Source organism: Ambystoma mexicanum, chromosome 5q (genome assembly GCF_040938575.1).
Source record: "Ambystoma mexicanum isolate Mex_15411 chromosome 5q, UKY_AmexF1_1, whole genome shotgun sequence".
Classification (NCBI taxonomy): domain Eukaryota; kingdom Metazoa; phylum Chordata; class Amphibia; order Caudata; family Ambystomatidae; genus Ambystoma; species Ambystoma mexicanum.
The window spans coordinates 692,390,556-692,408,772 of record NC_090933.1 but is presented as its reverse complement, the minus strand read 5'-3'; the positions used below and the strand labels follow the sequence as shown (position 1 = coordinate 692,408,772).

General features: G+C 45.6%; 1 protein-coding gene across 1 annotated transcript in view; it reads right to left on the bottom strand.

Moving 5' to 3' along the window:
* The window catches only part of PREX2 (phosphatidylinositol-3,4,5-trisphosphate dependent Rac exchange factor 2), a 1,458,907-nt gene that overhangs the window by 714,630 nt on the left and 726,060 nt on the right, over window positions 1–18,217 (bottom strand). Inside the window, exon 21 of the mRNA XM_069621155.1 lies at window positions 10,461–10,597. Within this exon, the coding sequence (XP_069477256.1) occupies window positions 10,461–10,597 (137 nt within the window). The remainder of the gene's footprint in view (window positions 1–10,460; window positions 10,598–18,217) is intronic.

Here is an 18,217-nt window from a genome sequence, read left to right as displayed (position 1 = left end):
TTACATCCCCAGATTTGCGAGCCATACATAATATTTCCTTATGTCCTCTGTCATAAGATGGGACCTATTATGATTCATCATATTCTACAGGAACGCTCTGCTCACGAAATAAATACATGTTATTTGCTAGGGGGGGGCTAAGGGGGCTATAGCCCCTGATCTTTTGGTTGTAGCCCCGGATAGAATCTCAGGAGCTACAGCCAAAAGACTAGCTAGCCCCCAGTCTCAACAGTTCCGACATCAGCTTAGCCCCGGGTCTTTTCCAGACCTAGCAACTCCCCTGATGTTATCCACGACCACCCACCCACTCAGAGCACTGGGTGGGTTTCTGGTAAACGGACTGTTGTATTATGTCATGCACGGAATGCCATCGCAATTTTCCACAGTGGAATGCTATCGCGTGCACCTTATTATGTGACAGTTGGCCGTTACCAGCCCTTGACATTCTAGCCCCTGACATCCATATGGTGACCTGTTGTGTGGTCTTATTTTCCATGAAACTTGTACATCATCTTACCGTGAGTGGTATATTCCTTACAGCATTTTGTGGTGATGTGGAAAAGAAAGACCACACAGAGTATCATGGCTTGTGTTGGAAGTTGGTGGGGGCAGCTGTAGGTGTCCGAAGTGGGATGCTGTGTGACAGAGTCTTAGCAGGACACAAGTTTCACTGGGCTGTGTTGGGGCAGAGGTCAAGTTGGTGAGGTGCCTGTCAGCTGTTGTGTCGCTCGCACCATAGGTTGAGGGTGGTTAGTGGTGGAATTCTGACATGTTGGGACCTTCGGGGAACAGAGCTCGTGTCGGGGCCCGGAGAAGAGGAGAGTCCTTCCTAGGGCGGGTCGGAGCTCATCTTCCTCTTCCCTCACATAGGTCGGGTGCCAACGGGAAGTTGTATTTTGCCTGGTGGAGGGCCTTTGTTTTCAGGGCTCGTGTCGGAGCCAGGTGTGGAGAAGCATCCCTTTAGTGCATCGAGCCCAGATCGGGGCTAGTGCCCATTTTGGTTGTGGCAGAGAGTGATGGGCATCAGGACTGCTCTTGTTGGTTGCGCTGAGGTGGGGCAGCACACATGGATAACTTCACCGGCTCACACCTGGGGGAACGAGACTTCCTCAGTACCTCCATCAGCTAGGCTGTCGTCATCGAGCAGTGTGTGAAAAATTGCGGATAAACCATCTTCAGCACAGGCGGCACCTTGAATAGTTTGCGTGCCATTGTCTAACCAGGCAAGGTTCCAGAGATAAGCATATGGTTTACAAGGCTGCACATATTTAGGGCAGGCTACGTATTCTATTATGCATTTCTGTGTCATTAAGTCTGGAATATTTTTAGTTTTGTGGCAGTGGAATTCATTCTGCTTAGGACTCATTAGTTGGCAGTGAGAAGTCATCCTGCCAGGGACATTCTAGTTGCTGGTTTTAATATGCATTTGTTTTAGCCTTTTAAGCTGTTTTGTTCCTCTCCTTTGCAGTGTACATTTTCTTTTAGTGACATTACATTGGCAGTGGGAGAATGCTCCTACCTTACCATTGAATCAGGAGGGGGGGCTGGGGTGAAGAGGGAGGTGTCTGAATTCTTGGGGCTCTTCTCTCTTCTCTAAGGTGTGTCAGGCAACTTTACAATACCCAATGTTGCCATGAAGAATCTGGATCCACCTCCAAAGTTTTTTAAGCTCTTCTTTGTGGCATCAGGATTTGAGAGATTTTCTGATGAAACATTGTTTTCTACTCTCATGTGTTGTGTGGGGGCTGAGGTGGTTAGGGTAATTAAGAAATTGCCCGATGTACAAGGGCTTGACGGGGAAGATGGTGGCAGTGGGCATGGTGATGGTTTGTATGGCAAAACAATGAGGCTCGGTATGGCAAACAAGTAAAATCTGTTCTGGAGAGGTATACTTTTTTCGAGGAAGCAGGGGATTGGTAAAATAGTGGATGCATTTGTGGCTGATCGGAGAGGACTGTGGGCATCATGTGAATTCACAGGGAGGGGGAGTGAGTACATCCGGGACCAACTACTGATGCATGCATCCAATCCCAAGATTCAGGAACAGTTATGGCAGGCAAAGAACCCTCCTCTACAGGAGGCTTTAATGATAGCCAAGGGGATTGAGTTAACAAGAAGGCGTTTAAAGGAAGTGAATTCTAAAAGTGGAAAGGAGAACATGAATTTGGTAAAGGACAGTGGAGGGGAAACAGAGACCACTGGGGAGGAGGCAAAGTGTGTGTGGTAAAAAAGATCAGTGGGAAGTAGTCAAGTTTCCCAACAAGTGATGCATAAGGGGCATTGCTGAGACGTGGGTTTGAAAAGCATGCTCTCAATCCCAAGGAGTGTCCTGCCATGAGGGTGAAGCGCAGGAAGTGTTGACGAATGGGACACTTTGCAAGGTTGTGTAGGTAAAACAACAGTGTGCCAGAGGGGGAGGCAAGTGTCAAGTGTGTGGTGGAGGACAAACAAGAGTGGTCTAATGAGATTGTCCACATTGTGGGTGAAGCGGACAATGGTGAAGAGGGGAAATATACCCATTCTGAGGTGGAAATTGTGGTGGCTGTATGTGCCAATAAGGCATTGGCGGATTCTTGGCGGATTCTGGGTCATCTTACACCATCATTTCAGAGGAGAAATATAAGGAAATATGTGGTGGCAAGTGTCACACATTACACAGATCTGATATTCAGTCCAAAGTATATGGGGGAGGTAAGATTGACATCCATGATTTTGTTTGGTGCATCCTTGCATATGGGAACAAACATATTCACGCCAAGGTGTAGAGATGTATGTAGCGACCAGAGGAGATTGTTTGTTGGGGTGGAAGCACCAGGGAAAACCTGGTTTGGAATTACATCGAGGGAAAGAATTGCAAGTGAGGATAGTTGGTAAAGGCAAATCTGGGATATTCATGGATGAGCTGGGTAGGAAATTCAGTAATGTGTTACGCAAAGGGATAGGCAGATAACGCTGTCATTGCCACACAATTCAGTTGTTGGAGAATGCTATACCATGTGTGCATAAAGTGGGAAATCATCCTTTGGGGGTGAGAGAAAAAGTCAGGATGGAGTTGCGTGGTCTGTGTGAGCATGGGGTCATTGATCCCATTGAGTGTAGCAAATGGTTGTCCCCTATTGTTGTGATCCAGCGCTCGGATGGTCGGAGAAGGATATGTATCAATTTAAGGGATTTAAATTGTATCCCTTACTCAGAGTGAATGAAATGTTAACAACCATGAAGGGGGTAGAGTGGTATTCCATGCTTGACCTTTCATTGGCCTACCACCAGGTGGATTTGCATCCCACGTCCAGAGCGCTTACAGCATTTATCACGCCAAATGGGGGCATATCAGTTTAGGAGATTGCCTTTGGTCCTTGCGTCAGTGTCTGCTGTCTTTCAAAAGATCATGGAAAATCTATTGAAGGATGTTCCGGCATAAGTTGCTTCATGATATCCTAGTGGGGCTTAACTCTGAGTCGGAACATGATGTGAGAGTTCATGAGGTTCTGAGAAGTCTTTGAGGCAGCGGGCTTGACTGTGAAGAAGGGTGAATGCCAATTTAAAGCACACCAGGTGTCATTCTTGGGCCACAAATTGTCTGGTAAATGTTTGGAAACTCACCCAGAGATGGTTGATGCTATTTTGGAAATCAGGCAAACAAGGATGAGTTGAGGTAATTCCTGGGTTTGATTGAATTTTATGCTAAATCTGTGGAAAACATTTCTGCAAAGAGTGCTGCATTAAGAGATCTGTTGAAAGTGAGGGGAAGAAGGAAGAGAAGATGTTCAGGAGGATGAAGCAGGACATTGTCAATGTGCCCACGATACACAGGTTTTATCCCTTGGCAGAGACGATAATTACTGTGGATGCGTGTGCCTGTGGTTTGTCTGTGGTACTGAGTCTGTCTAGAATGGGTGTGGAGGGGCCGGTGGCATTGTGTCACATCCTCTCACAGCAACAGAGTCAAGGTATTCTACCATTGAGTGTGAGAGTTTGGCGTGCTATTGAGCATTAAACTATTTCAAAATGTATGTGTGGGAAATTCCCTATGAAATAAGAAATTATCATCAGCCCTTGGTGCATTTTTTTACCACAAGGGGTTCGGGTTTGGCCACACCACAAATAGACAGGTGGTGGTCTGCATTGCAGGGATTTAACTTTGTGGTGAAATATGTTGCAGGGCATTGTAATCCTGTTGCAGATTGCTTATCAAGGTCTCCCAGATGTGGGTCTGAGGAGAAGGAGGTGGAAGGCGATGAGTGGGTTGCGCAGTTTGTGAGTACCGTGGACAGTGCTTTTTCCAAAGAGATTTGGTTGGAGGGCATTGAATGTGATATGGAATTAAAGGAAGCTATGGACAGGTCTGAGCAAGGATGGCACACTGACAAGGTCAGTTCACCTTTGTACAAGGTTAGGGACGAGTTGAGCAGTTCCCTGAAGATTGGTCCCTCCAACATTGCTTCAGAGAGAACTGGTTAAGCATGCCCATTTTGGCCATCTTGGTAGGAGTTTAACTAAGCGCAGGATGAAGGCCAGGTTTTGGTGCCCTGGCATGGATGACATGGTGAATGAGAAGGTGAGTTTTTGTGTCCCTTGTGGGGCCAATGATAAATTGTTAAAGACCCAGAAGATGGAGATAGGGAGTGAGGATGTACCAGAGCATGCATGGGTGAAAGTTGTCAATGATTTTATGAGGCCCATGAGTATGTTGGGGCAGGAACCTAGATTTGCCATTCTGGTAGTGGACTATGCGTCAAGGTGGTTTGAGGTGGATTTTGTGGAAACCATTTCTGTGTGATAGATTTTATTGAGAGGTTGTTCTCTAGAGAAGTTTAACCCAATGTTGTGATTTCTGATAATGGAATTCAGCTTGTGTCAATGGAAATGCGTGACTACTTGGAGGGTAATGGCATTGTGAATCACTGCACTGCTTTAGACAATTCAAGGCCAATGGGCTCATTGAACGCCCCAATCACATCATAAAGGAGAATATTCAGTTGGCATTTGCTAATGGTCTTGACTGGAAGAAAAGCATTGAGGAAATGTTGAGCGCATTCATAGACACACCACATGTGTTAACGGGCGTAACGCCTTTTGAGAAAATAAGTGTTAGGATGAGGCATTCAGTGTTATTCCAACATTGGTTGCTTGAGGACAAATACTTTGGTGGTGAACAAAAGCTTGTGGAGGGGAGGATGGTATGAGTGGGAGATGTGGTGGGTGTAAAGAAGCCATTTAACGTACCAAAAGTCTGCTCCCATTTCTTTGATCCTATCAAGGTGGTGAGGGTGGGTAAAAGACACGTGATGACAAGTGATGGAAGACGGTGGAGTATAAACTGGGTTGCCATTGTACAGCATCCTCATATAAAGGAATGCATGTCTGGAGAAGGGTTTGGAGAGGCTTTCCGAGATGGGGTAAAGGAATGGTACAAGGGCTTTGTTGACAAGGACTAGAGGATGGGGCATGAGAGAGAAAGTTATTCTTCATCCTGCAGTGAGGATTCCGGTGGTATCTGAGATGATATGCAGCTAGGCGCACATGGGGGGATTGACAAAACTTCTGAGCAAGATGGTATGTATGAGGGAGAGTATGCTGGGGGCACTACAAGTCTGCTGAGAAGGAGACCAGCAACATGTGATGATTATGTAATGTCGTTTCTGAACTTGTCCTGAATTGTTCTCTTACTTGTGCCTCATCTTTTAGATTTACTCCTCATTTATATCTCATTTTGTTCGATCTACCTGGTTTCATGCTGTTCCCTTCTTTTATCTCCCTATTGTTAGCACTTTACCTGACAAGAGGCTACATTTGTAGTATTATCTTGCGCACGCAATGGCATTCCCAACATTCCACAGTGAAATGGCACTGCATGCACCTTATTATGTGATAGTCGGCAGTTAACGGTCCTTGACATTCTAGCCCCTGAAATCCATATGGTAGACCTGTTGTGGGGTCTTATTGTCCATTAAACTTGTACTTCATCATCTTATCCTTACCTTGTGTGGTAAATTCCTTACAGCAAGGACCTAATGCCCTTTTGGGGCCAGGGTTCGTCTTGTTGCCTCTTAACAGTAGAAGGCAACTGCAGCTAATAAAGGGAGGGGTGAAAGAGGCTTGTTCACGCAGGTGCCTTCCAGTGTGGCCTAGCCTCATTGCGCAGTCTCCCACACACCAAGCCATCTTTTAACAGGCCAAACGTGTTTTCAGGTAGCCTGGATCAGGGCATTGCCATCAGAAAACCTACACAAAAACACCCATGCAACAGGGTTGGTCTCATCAAAGGCACACACCGGAAAGCCATGCCCACTGAATAGTGTTCTTGCTTTCATCTAGTTAGCATATCTATAGTTTTCTTTATTTAGTGTGAATTGGTAAGGCGCTTATACATCAAGGAATTGTGTTTCAAAGTGCCCACAGGGCAAAGGGGAGGGAACATGGGAACAAAGGCAAATAGAATAAACAGATGAACAGGAAAAGGGGCGGTCTTATTAGGCCTTGTGATCATTCAGAACGTGAATGTGCAGGGAGAGAGGGAAGGAACAGGGAAGGGGGTAAGTGCTAGGAGTTCCACAGACGCAAGTGCTAAGGAGTAAGTTGTGTACAACAGTAAGCGCCTGGCAGAGATTGCATAGTACAGATTGTTCACCTGCCAATAATAAGTGCATGCCTTAGGGAACATAAGCCAGTGGTGCCTGAAGGCAAGTGCTGGGATAGGGGGGAAGGCTGAGGATGATTGGACGGAAGGCCGGGACCCGGAAGGACACATAAGGTCCCAGGCCACCAATCTCAGTGACTCTGGCGTATTAGCACAGAAGTGAGAGAAGGAAGAAGGAGGTGAAGAGGAAAGCCTTGATGAGCTTCCGGAATTTGTGGAGATCCGGCTCAAGACGAAGAGGAAGGGGGAGGCTGTTCCAGAGGAGAGAGCCAGCCGAGGAGAGATATCTGACACCAGCTCACTGCTTAGAAAAATGCCAGACAAGCAGAGAGTTGGAGCCGGAGAAGTGTAAATATCTGGTGGGAGAGTATTTCATGAGAGCAAGCTGTAGATAGATTGGTGCACAGCCCCAGACAGCCTTGTGGATGATGCAGAGGGATTTGACTTTGATCCTGGCAGCAACCGGGAACCTGGTGGAGGGATTTTTGGGCAGGAGAGTATACGGTTCCTAGACTTGAGGCCAAGGATAAGTCCTGCAGCCCTATTCTGGACAAGCTATAGGGGGTGGAGAGAGAAAGAGGGTAGAGTAAGGAAGAGGCTGTTGCAGTAGTCCAGCCTAGAAAGTACCAGAGATCTAGAGACATTGAGCTTCTGGGGAAAAGTGAGGAATGGAAGGATACCTGTGAGGAGGTGGAGTTGAAAATGGGCCTTCTTGGCAAGGTCCAAGATGTGAGGGAGGAAGGAGAGAGAAGAATCGAAGATGACTCCAAGGTTTCTGGCTTCAGAAGTGGGGGAAGGGGTAGAGCCCATATACGGTGGCCAGAGGGGAGGGAGAAAAGAGGGAGTGGGAGTCCCAATACAAAGGATCTCAGTCTTGCTGGCACTGAGGCAGAGATCATTGGAGGCACACCAGGAGTGGATAGCAGATAGGCTATCGGGAATGGTAGAGGAAGTAGGGAGAGCATCGGAGGGAAGTATGAAGAAGAGTTGAGTGTCATTTGCATAACACTGGAAATGAGGGGAGAAAGTGGAGATAAGATGAGCAAGTGGAGCGAGATAGACGTTAAACAGCCAGCGTGAGAGGTTAGAGCCTGGGGAACGTCACAGGTGGAGATGAAGGTAGGAGATGAGAAAGAGTCCAGGATGACCTGGGAGATATGGTTGGTGAGGAAGGAGGTCAGCCAGTTCAGTGCACACTCCGAGATGCCAATGGTATCATGGAGCCGTTTTACGAGGATGGAGTGGTTGACCATATCAAATGCAGAGGAAAGATTAAGTAGAATGAGAGCAGTGGGAGAGTTAGTGTCAAGAGATGCAAGCAGTTCTTCACAGATGTTCAGAAGAGCAGTTTCTGTGTCTCTGAATCCTCGGAATCCAGATTGATGGTTGTGCAACCAACAAGCTCAGTATGCTGGGCCAGTTGGGGGAAGACCAGCTTCTCCAGGAGTTTCCTAAGGAAGGGAGTGATAGAGATGGGGTGGTAGTTAGGTGGTCACGAGGGGTCAGCAGAAGGTTTTATCAGGAGCAGGCGCACAAGAGAGTGCTTGAGGGAAAAGGGGAAAGACCCAGTAGCAAGAGAATGATTGCAGAAATCAGCAAGTGCAGGGGCAGGAGCCGATGTTGTCCCTAATAGTTTGGGAAGAACAGTGGGGGACCTGTTTGGAGGAGACCTTCATAGAGCGGGCAACCCTAGTGACCATGTCCGATGTGATAGGAGAGATGGAGGAGAGAAACGCTGAGGGAGATTGGGAGGCCAGGGGTATGAGAGGACGGGGAAGAGAAGGGGAGGAATAAAGAGTGCCCAGGATGTCCTGAGTGGTTGCAGTGAAGAGGGTGGCCAGTGCAGTGCAGAGGGCCTGAGAGGGAAGAGGAGATGTGGAGACTGCAGAAGGATTGGCTAGTTCCTTGCAGATTTTAAAGAGTTCAGTCATGTTGTTGGAATCTCCAGAGTCACGGGCCTGGATGTGGGTTCAACTCTTGTGCAACTCTTTTAAACCTTGCCGTCCTATATACTATGCAAATGTACACCAGACCCAAGTGAGAACAATTACATTAAAGTGTAAGTAACTAGTTTTATTTTTTTTACTGAACTAGACACATCTACAATCAGTGTAAACAAAATAAGTAATGACTAATTGCAATGATCTGATTTCACACATGCTTTTTTTCTCTTCCTTAACCTTTCCACTCCTTTTCCTTTTGGCCACGAAGGATAGACACTATTTCAGCCTTGAAAACACTGTTTAGAATGTGAAACAGATTAGTTTCCTTGTGCAAAGAACCATACTGGTTCATGCATGTCATGACAATGAACCTGACGTCAACCACGCCCCCTTTCGAGTATGCACACAAGCTCCAGTGATGATCTGTTCAGGGGGTGTATTCTTTCACAAGAACATTGCTATACCAACAGGGAAGAGGAAGGACACCCATAATCCTACATTTTCACGCTGCTGCTGTTTTGTACTTCCAATTAGGCAAGCACACAATCCTTGCCCTTTTATGGGTTTTGGATTATTATAATAAGAAAGAAAATGCACAATCACTTTTGCAGTTGAAAGACATATAAGAAGGATAGTACAGAGCTGGTTCATCGTTACTATGTTCACTTCAAGGAAGGACTATAAATGGTGGTGGGTGAAATGTTTCAGCTGAGGGTGAGTGAAAGAGGCATGCTTGCTTTTCGATTGCCACCATCAGGGCAGCCTCGGACTGACCTACAGGGGGAAAGGGCAATGCCCGAAGGAGTGCAGGCTCAACATGCTGGTGTGGCCAGTGTTCTGGGTCAAAGTGGGCACGTTTTAAGCAAAACATGTGCCAATTTGATGCTCTACGTCACTGTGCAGTTAATAGTTTTGATCAGTGTTAGGGAACAAATATGCTTTAAAATGCACAATTTGCAACCTATTTTACAAAAAAACACTCCCTTAGGTACTTCAGTCTGTGGCTGTAGGCCACTTTTACACTGGAGGCGGAGCACATTTCATTTACCAGCCTGACCCTGCATGAAGGCACTGCATTTCGCAGCACTGCAGCACGCAGCGCAGACACACAACACATCAAAAGAGCACTGAATCTCAATGAATAGGAATACTGTAATTGACACTTAGGGCCTCATTGCACGGATGGCGGAGAACCATGGCGCTATTAGCGCCATGGTTCATGCCGGTAAAATACCGGCACCGCTTTGGCGGAAAGGGGAATTACCACCCCATTCCAAGGTTGGCGGGGCGGTAATTCCCCCTTCCACCATTGCCCTTCCCCATTCCCATTTTTGCCCCATAGGGCTCTATAGGAATGAGGAATGGGAAAGGTGCTAATTACGGTACCGCAAATTGTGGTACTATAATTAGCTCCCTGGTCCCTTTGCGGGTTGGTTTTTAACGCTTACAAAAAGCAGGCGTTAAATTCCCCAACCCGCAAAGGGACCTCGTAGTAAGGCGGTAAGGATTTACCGGTACCGGTAAAATACTGGTACCGGTAAACCCTTACCGCCATCCGTGTAATGAGGCCCTTAATGTCCAGGTGCATGGCTCCCAAGCAAATGACTCCCCTCGCTCGTGGGGCCAGCCTGCTCTTTGCAAGCCAGGCCACCAACCAGGGTGGCCTTAGCCTGTCATACCTTCTGTGTCGGTAGATCATTATAATTACAGCACGTAGAGGCAGGGCAATCAGGCATGAAGCACTATACAGGAACACGGGTCACATGTCTGCTGAGGTCACAGTACGGAAGTCTCGCGCCCTCATAGGTGACTTGTGTTTCACCCCCACCCCATGTCACTTTGTCAAGGAATGATACCAGCGCTGTCAGTGTCTTTACCTGCATAGGACGTCTGTACTTCCTGCAAGCGGTGACGTGGGCTATGACGCTGGCATGCGTTTCTTTGCTGACGTTTATTCCGTTCACTTTAATGATGCACTGCCCCGGATGAAGTCCCGCCATCGCCGCCACAGTACCTGCGCGCATGAAAATGAAAGAGACCAAACTCAATTAAAATGGAAATTCATTTTTTTTTGCTGTACACCTTCCAAGATTATGCACTAAAATGAGTTGCTGTAGAAACTGAAAAATCAACAGAAATAGATGCCAAACGTCCTGTGAGAAGGAAGGAAGGAAGGAAGGCTCAACACCATCCTCATAGCTAATTTAATGCACATTTTGCAGAGACATCTTTGTTTAGCGCCCAAAACACCTTTGATGCAAACGGTTGGCAGTGCCCCTTTGAACCCAGTGGCATTAAGAGCCACCCTGCTTCTATACGGGTTACATGTAAGCACTCTCCGGAAAAGGGTGGGAGACACCGCACAATTCAAAAACCCTTATCATAGCTCAATGCAGGTCTTCAGATTTCTAACACTTGCCATACTGTCGATGTCCAAAATTACATTACCCTTGTTACTGTAATGATGCCAATTAAGGAGATGCCCAAGGTCGTGCATGTGAGCAACTGGACTATTTGGGAACATTCACTGCTGGATTATTCGCGGGGACCGTGCTATCAGGTGACATCGTGAGCCAGCAGAGGTGGAGTACAGCAAGGGAGGCATCTCTCCATGTTATCCTATGTTATACTGGTAACAATTCTGCTATCAAAAGTGATATTCCTCTGAGGACTGACACCAACTACAGCCATAACCACACACAACAAGTAAACCTATCAGAGCAATAGGCAATAACACATGTCAAAGTGCTTATTTTGTAGTTTTTAACTCGGAAATAACCCACGTGCAGCTGTTACATGTACGGAATGGTGATTTAGAATGAATAGACATCAGGAGCTGGAAAAAAGGTGTACATGATCACAATACATCGTAGCTTCTATAAATGTGCTGTGCACAGGAATGACAGCATACCAACAACAAAAAGATTACACCTCCAGTCTTGTAACTTTGGAAAAACTAGGTGGCGTCCATTTTTGCTGTCCAATGCGCTTTGGGCAAATGGCTACGTAGTTCTGTAGAACAAACCTTAGAAAATAGTACCCACGCCCCAGTTCCTACTGGTGTGCTCACTGATCACCTATAATATCATTGTATGCAATTAGGCACATTTTCAAGTCCCCAGGAGCATAAAAAAGGCATTGAAACCTGGCATAGAAGGGGCACACTAGGTTTAACACATTTCTTTTTACACGGTGGGGGGGGGGGTGTCAATATTTTTGCAGGAATCCTAACGGGAGAAAATGCCGAATATGGCATTGGAAACAATAAGGAATCGAAAAAATGTCATTCAAGGGGAGCTGGGGTTGCGGGAATGCCCCCCCCCCCCCCCCCGATTGATCAACATTCCAGGACTCCGAGGGGTGCAGGGATGTCCCCGCTTCCATAAAAAGGAAAGCAGGGGACACGTAAAGTTATTGTTAAAAAAATGGAAAGGACCCTGCGGCGCCGGTTCCCTTCTTGTGCGAAGGGAACCGGTGTCGCAGAGGGATGGCGAGGCGACGGCACACTTCACTTCGCTGTGTGCTGTCTGAAGGGAAATAAGGGGCTGGGGGGAAGCAGGTTGTTTGAAAAAACCACTGGAGGGAAAACCGAAAACATTACTTTCGGTTATTTCTCCCTCAGTCATTTCGAATTCGAATATATCACAGTAATCCATTTTTGCAGGCTGGGTGGGAGTCGAGGCATGGAGCGTGATGCCTGTTCCCACTGAGCATTTGCGCTCCGTAGTGAATGGGAGGTTATCTGGCTACTGTATTGCTCATGTCTATTAATTATTAATTATAGTGAACATTTTCTTATGATGCTGTTACAGAAGACTAGTGATTTCCAAGTGGTGTTAGAAATTTCAAAAATTCTAGATCCTTTCAAGAACTCCCTTTCAAAAGTTATCCCTACTTAGCCAAGAAAGAAGCAAACATTTAAGGCGACTTTTGACATATAAATTGGCAGGATCAGCCCCCCCAAACCCCTCTCACACACACACTTCAAACACCTGGATATCATTCACTGCACTCTCTCAATCAGTGACTTAGGGAGTATTTTCCACCCCTGGGATTGGGGCAGAAATATTGAAATCTCCGGAGCTTCTACCCTAAAAATATCACAGTCTCACATTCTGGGTGTCTCATTAGAATTCAGGTGTGACTTGGAAATGATTACAAACTAGTCAAATTGTTTTTGAGCCCTATACAACACATGTTTGCGCACGCTCTTTCTAAGTAGGAAAACGTCTACATATTGTAAAAGGTGAACCTAACGCGGGCAAGGTCATTCAGATCTGAGCAATCTTTTTGCCTACAAATGCACTTTCCACAGAGTACTTTGGCCATAACAAATAGGTGTTGATGGGCAGCTTCATCCATTTGTGTACACAGAATCCCTGTGGTGTGAGTAACTTATTCAAACAAGAAAAAATTGCATTTGATGACTTTCCGTTTGAAGCCAAACAACCTTAACATCAATCGGTCCTCACTACATCCCTTAGTAATGCTTGGGATTACGTGTTTGTTTACACCATTCTGGCTTCTAAAGGCAGCCACACGGTGAACCTCGCAACTGGGATTCAAGTATTAAGTCCACATTGGGTTAATCCAACAGGTTGTAATGAAGATACACGAATGGTTGCGATCCTCTGCAGATCCAGTGCAAGGATTTAAGCTGGTGTAGGTGCGTGGGCACAGTGGAACTCCCTTAAAAAAACACAGGGGTGTTGCTAGGTCTGGAAAAAGATGCGGGGCTACGCTAATGTCAGGACTGTCGAGAGTCGGGCTAGCTAGCCTTTTGGTTGTAGCCCCTGGGCTTCTATCCGGGGCTACAACTAAAAAAATACCCGGGGATATATAGCTACCCTAGAGACCCTAGCAATGCCTCTGCATAAGATCACATGGTGTGTTTATGGACAAACGGCACCCCTTGATGTACCTCTTCTGCTGGTGTCCACGGCAGAAACTTAGAATTCCTTTTTGTAGCGCTGGCCATGTCCTTCTGGATGAGACACCACACATGCTCTGATGAGAATTGCCTGGAGGATTCAACTGGGGATATGTGATATCTTCATGACGCTTGACTTGGCATCCCTGGAAGGGGCTATCAAGCCAAGAAACAGATGATGAGGAAAACCCGGCCGGCTGTCATGGCTAGGAAATGATGCATATCTACTCTGCCATGAAAATGCCAGCACAGCAACGCACAGGTACTGTGGCAGCAGGGCTCTGCCATCCTGGGACAAGTCTGCTTCAGAGTAAGAGAGAGAACAAAGATTAAACCCCACTTCAAGTGGCTACTTTGCTTGTTCAAAGGATCGGACTCCAATGAAAAGCACATGTCCCGGGTCACATGCGATCAATAACAACAGAAAATACGACCAGATACGCCAGCCAACACGAATCTTTTTCAAAAACAAAGAGGAATTTCGTCAGTCACTCCTTTTTGTTTCCCTTAAATATTTTCTAGAACGCATTTTTGTCAGGGTTTCTGAACTGTAAACGCTCAGGGGCATCAGAGGCTCTGAAAGTGCCCATGTGGTCAATAATCGCCAAGGCTATTTTGGCTTCTTTGCCAGCGGCATCTGAAGGAATTGCTGCATTTGAAAAATGAGTCATAAGTGAAAAATAATGCTTGTCAGGTTTTCTAAGAATAAAGAGATATTACTAGACTCTGTAAGATCCGTGTTCCGATCGGAAAAATGCCCCTTTAGGAAGACTGCTAACGATCAACATATTTAATGCAGCTGTTTACTATTAGGAAAAACTACTGGAAGTAATTGCGAGCGGGAATCAGAAAGTACTTGGGACGGGCACCGGGTAGTCTTCCACACCAATCAACTCTAGTCATCTTTTCACTCGGCCCCACTTTAGAAGCCTGACTTTTTACTTAACATTTTTTCTAGAAAAATCACACATCATTATTTACTTATCCATGAAGTATCTTCATTTTTTGTTCCATGACGTTTCTATAAAGATTTTAAATGTCCCAAAAAAAGGAACTCCTGTCACGTTATATTCAACAAATAAAAAAAAAAACAATTTGAGCTAAAAGTGCAAGATCCCATATTCCCATTTGTCGGATATCAATATTAGCATTGGTTCCATAAAGACCAGGCTAAGCATTCGCTTCTGATTCTTAAACACGGGGTAAGAAAGTGCTGACAGCGGAAATTTGGCTCTCGAGCTCACACTAATAGTATGCCTGAGAAAGTGAGTGGCGAGCGTGCGGAGGTCAAGTGGGGGGAAAGGGAAGCCAGCGCCATCCGATGGGAGCGGTAACTAAAAAAGAATAAAAACAGAACATGATCATGAAAGGTTAGTTCCAGGAAGGTTTGTCAATGGAGCAAAGTGAACACATTCCAGGCACGTGACTCTGAATTTAGCGACCAGGGAATTTAAAAGAGCACAGTTAAAAAATATTTAGCATTGTCTCCCATAGCTCTTGGGTCTTCAAAAGTGCGTGCATCTTCAACAGGTTTGCAGGATGTACAGGTCAATTTCAGAGTTTCCTCAATGACACCAATATAGCCCAAGACAAAGATGTTGATGAAATCCATCGACAAATTGTTGAACGATGTAGACTAACGCACAAATAAAAGACAGTAGGAAAAGGTGCCTCCTGTGGAGATCTGCAAGGAACCTGTAAGTCACAGGTTTGAAACCCAGTGCAGCCAGCCACCGATGCACGATCACTTACATAAGTACCATTCATTTGGTTAATAATATCAATGATTATTTAAGTGATAAGGGCACTTCTGTTTGTTTTAGAAGTATTGTAGCCAACTTTAAACTGCTGCATAGTTAAGATTTTAATATCCCTAAGATCACTGCAAATAGAGCACACATTTTCAAATAACGCTCAGCACAGAAATTATCGCTGATGGCCATAAACCTTGTCAGATTTAATTACATAGTGTAGCAAAGTTGCGTGTCTGAGTGATGCAATACAAACTGGCAGTGATATTCATTGATGAAGCGCCATAGAAAAATACAGCCTACAGTTCCAGAGCTCAAAAACTCTTCCTCCCACATGTTCATCCTGGAAAGCCGGCGTCACAAAATAAACCATCCCGCGTAGCAAAGTCTCCCCCAGGAGACTTTATTGTGAAATGGAATCTCCCCCTGTGAAATAAATTCTCCCCAATGACAAGAAATGAAATTCCTCTCAGTTTGAACCCTTCACCATCTGGCATTTTTTTAAACTTGGTCTCTACTCTTCTAGGGAGGGTTTTGGAAAAGTCCATCTTGCAGCACAGAGGTCACAACCAGAGAACAAAACACATAGTAAATGTGTTGGGGAGACACAGCTGTTGCGGCAGCACATGAAACCTAATTGGAGCTCCCTCCCAGGAGAAGACCGCTATTTTCATGGCTGTGTCTGGATGGGGTTGGTGTGGCTCCAGTAAAATCACGCTGCTGCTACTTTCTGTGGTTAAGATCTACTCACATAGTGAAAGTTCTTTGCGCACTGGACAAGCTATAAAGACTTGAAACAGAAGCAGTGGAAGGGCCTTCTGTAGACAGCAAGGTGAGAGGTCACTGGAAGGGCATAGAAAACTATTGTCTGTGCAGTCTGCCATCTTTCATGTTGCCGGATGCTAAAGAAGATCCACCTTGCCCTTTGTCTGCCTCACTGTTTCTACTTAAAATGTAAGTTACTGCGGTAATCTGCCAAGGTCTCCTCTTTAGTGCCACTTAGTGCCACTTCCCTTCTGTGCCTACTCACCTCCCATGTGTCCTGGCTGTGTCATCTTCTCGCTGGACACACATCTCTACCCACTACCTCCTTTTCTTCGAAACCTCCAGTTCTTCACAGAGTCTTTGCAGAACTCATAGGTCTAGTCTAACTATGAATATGTGTTGATATGTTTTAATATTGCATGTGTAGCATTAAGTACAGTATCGTGTTCTTTAACAAGAAAACTAACACCCAGCAGGAGCAGCCTTGTGCTTACGGTTAGTGACCTACCAATCAAAAGTACACTAGGCAGGGCCCAGTCAAGTATTTAGCTTCTTTCGCAAAGGAATTGGGTCTCAGTGTAACTAAAGTCAAGGGTAAGTGTATTCCCAATGGTGTATCTCTAAAATGAAAAGGACTGGTGGCTGCCTTTAAGAAACAAGGCAGGCATGACAGAGGTCAGAAGCTGATGATGAAATCACAAGTCTCTCTCAGCAATGAATACATCTGTAAAACAGGACTCCCCTTCCAGACCGGTAGAAGGCCATATGTGAAATGCACATAGTCTTAACACTTCGGACACACTCAGCAAATGGAGCGCTTGAGCTCCAGAGTAAAGACCTCTCCGGGATAGTCTGAAGAAATTTCAGTTTAATTAGTGTAAGCTTCTGCAGTCCTAAAGAGACTGCCCTGCAGTCACCCAGACTGAAAAATACAAAGACATTTACCAAAGACAATGGGCCTCATTACGAGTCCGGCGGTAACCGTGCCTGAAATTCCGGCAGGTTACAGACGGACTCATATTACCATTCCGCCTCCATGATGCATTATGACCCCGGTGACCCCGGAATTCCGGAGGCGGAATTCGGTGAATCCCCATTACCATTGAGTCCCATAGGGCTCCCATAGGACTTAATGGGAATGGGGAAGTGGAAACACCGGCACCATCTTGTGATGGTGCCGGTGTTTCCACGTCCGCCTGCAGGCGGGTGGTGAATGACACCTCCGCCTGCAGGACTCGTAATGAGGCCCAATGTTTCTTAAAGAAAGAAAAGAGCACATTTAGCCTTGTGAGTTGAAAAAAGCAACATTGTGTAAGGTGGAGAATGTCAATAGTTTGTCTAGCATAAACCGGAAGATTTAGACCTGGGTAACTGCTGATGGACAGCATTCCAAAATATGAGTCTATCTGCTGCTGTTTTAGATGGTGTTGGCTAGGCCACAAACCATTACACCAGTTATGGGGGAGAGGGGTAATTTCGATATTCTAATAAAGGGTGACATTTGGACATATTACTCTTTTTTACTGGCCACCCACCAAAACAGCCATTGCATCTGCTATTTTGGCCCCAAAAACTTTTCTACGACACATCTGAAACTACCTTCTGAGATATTGTCTATCATTCCACCACTATTTCTCATAATAATTATTTAATGAGAATAAAATAAGTAATCTATTACAGTAAATGTATTTTGTTTACCAGATACAAGCAGGGAAGGGTGATGGTAGTCTTGGGAAAATGGCTGAGGTCTAACTTGCACATTTACCTAGTATCCAAGGTGAAACCTCCAAGGTGACCAGTGATTGTGGGGGAATTAGTGATCTCTGGTACTAAAATCTCTCCAGCCATCAAATTGGTGCCTCCATGAGTCAAGAAGGTCAAAGTTTAGCCCCCGCTTTATGACCAATGTTCTTTTACTTTGATTTGTTGAAACTCTGCTGCTCTGCCCAATTTAAATAATAATGTTAATTTGTTGTGTGGTGCATGCCGTATCGACTGAATTAACTCCGCCACTCTCTTCATTTTATTTCTACATGTATCCCTGCCACCTGCTGTCTCTATCCCTTGATTAAGCAGCTACACAATATTATTTTGTTTTCATTGCAGTCCAATTGAAGGCCCTACCGACGCACTGATTCAAAGGTTCAAAACCCGCTCACTTATGAACCAGCCTCGTTTTTCTAAAAGT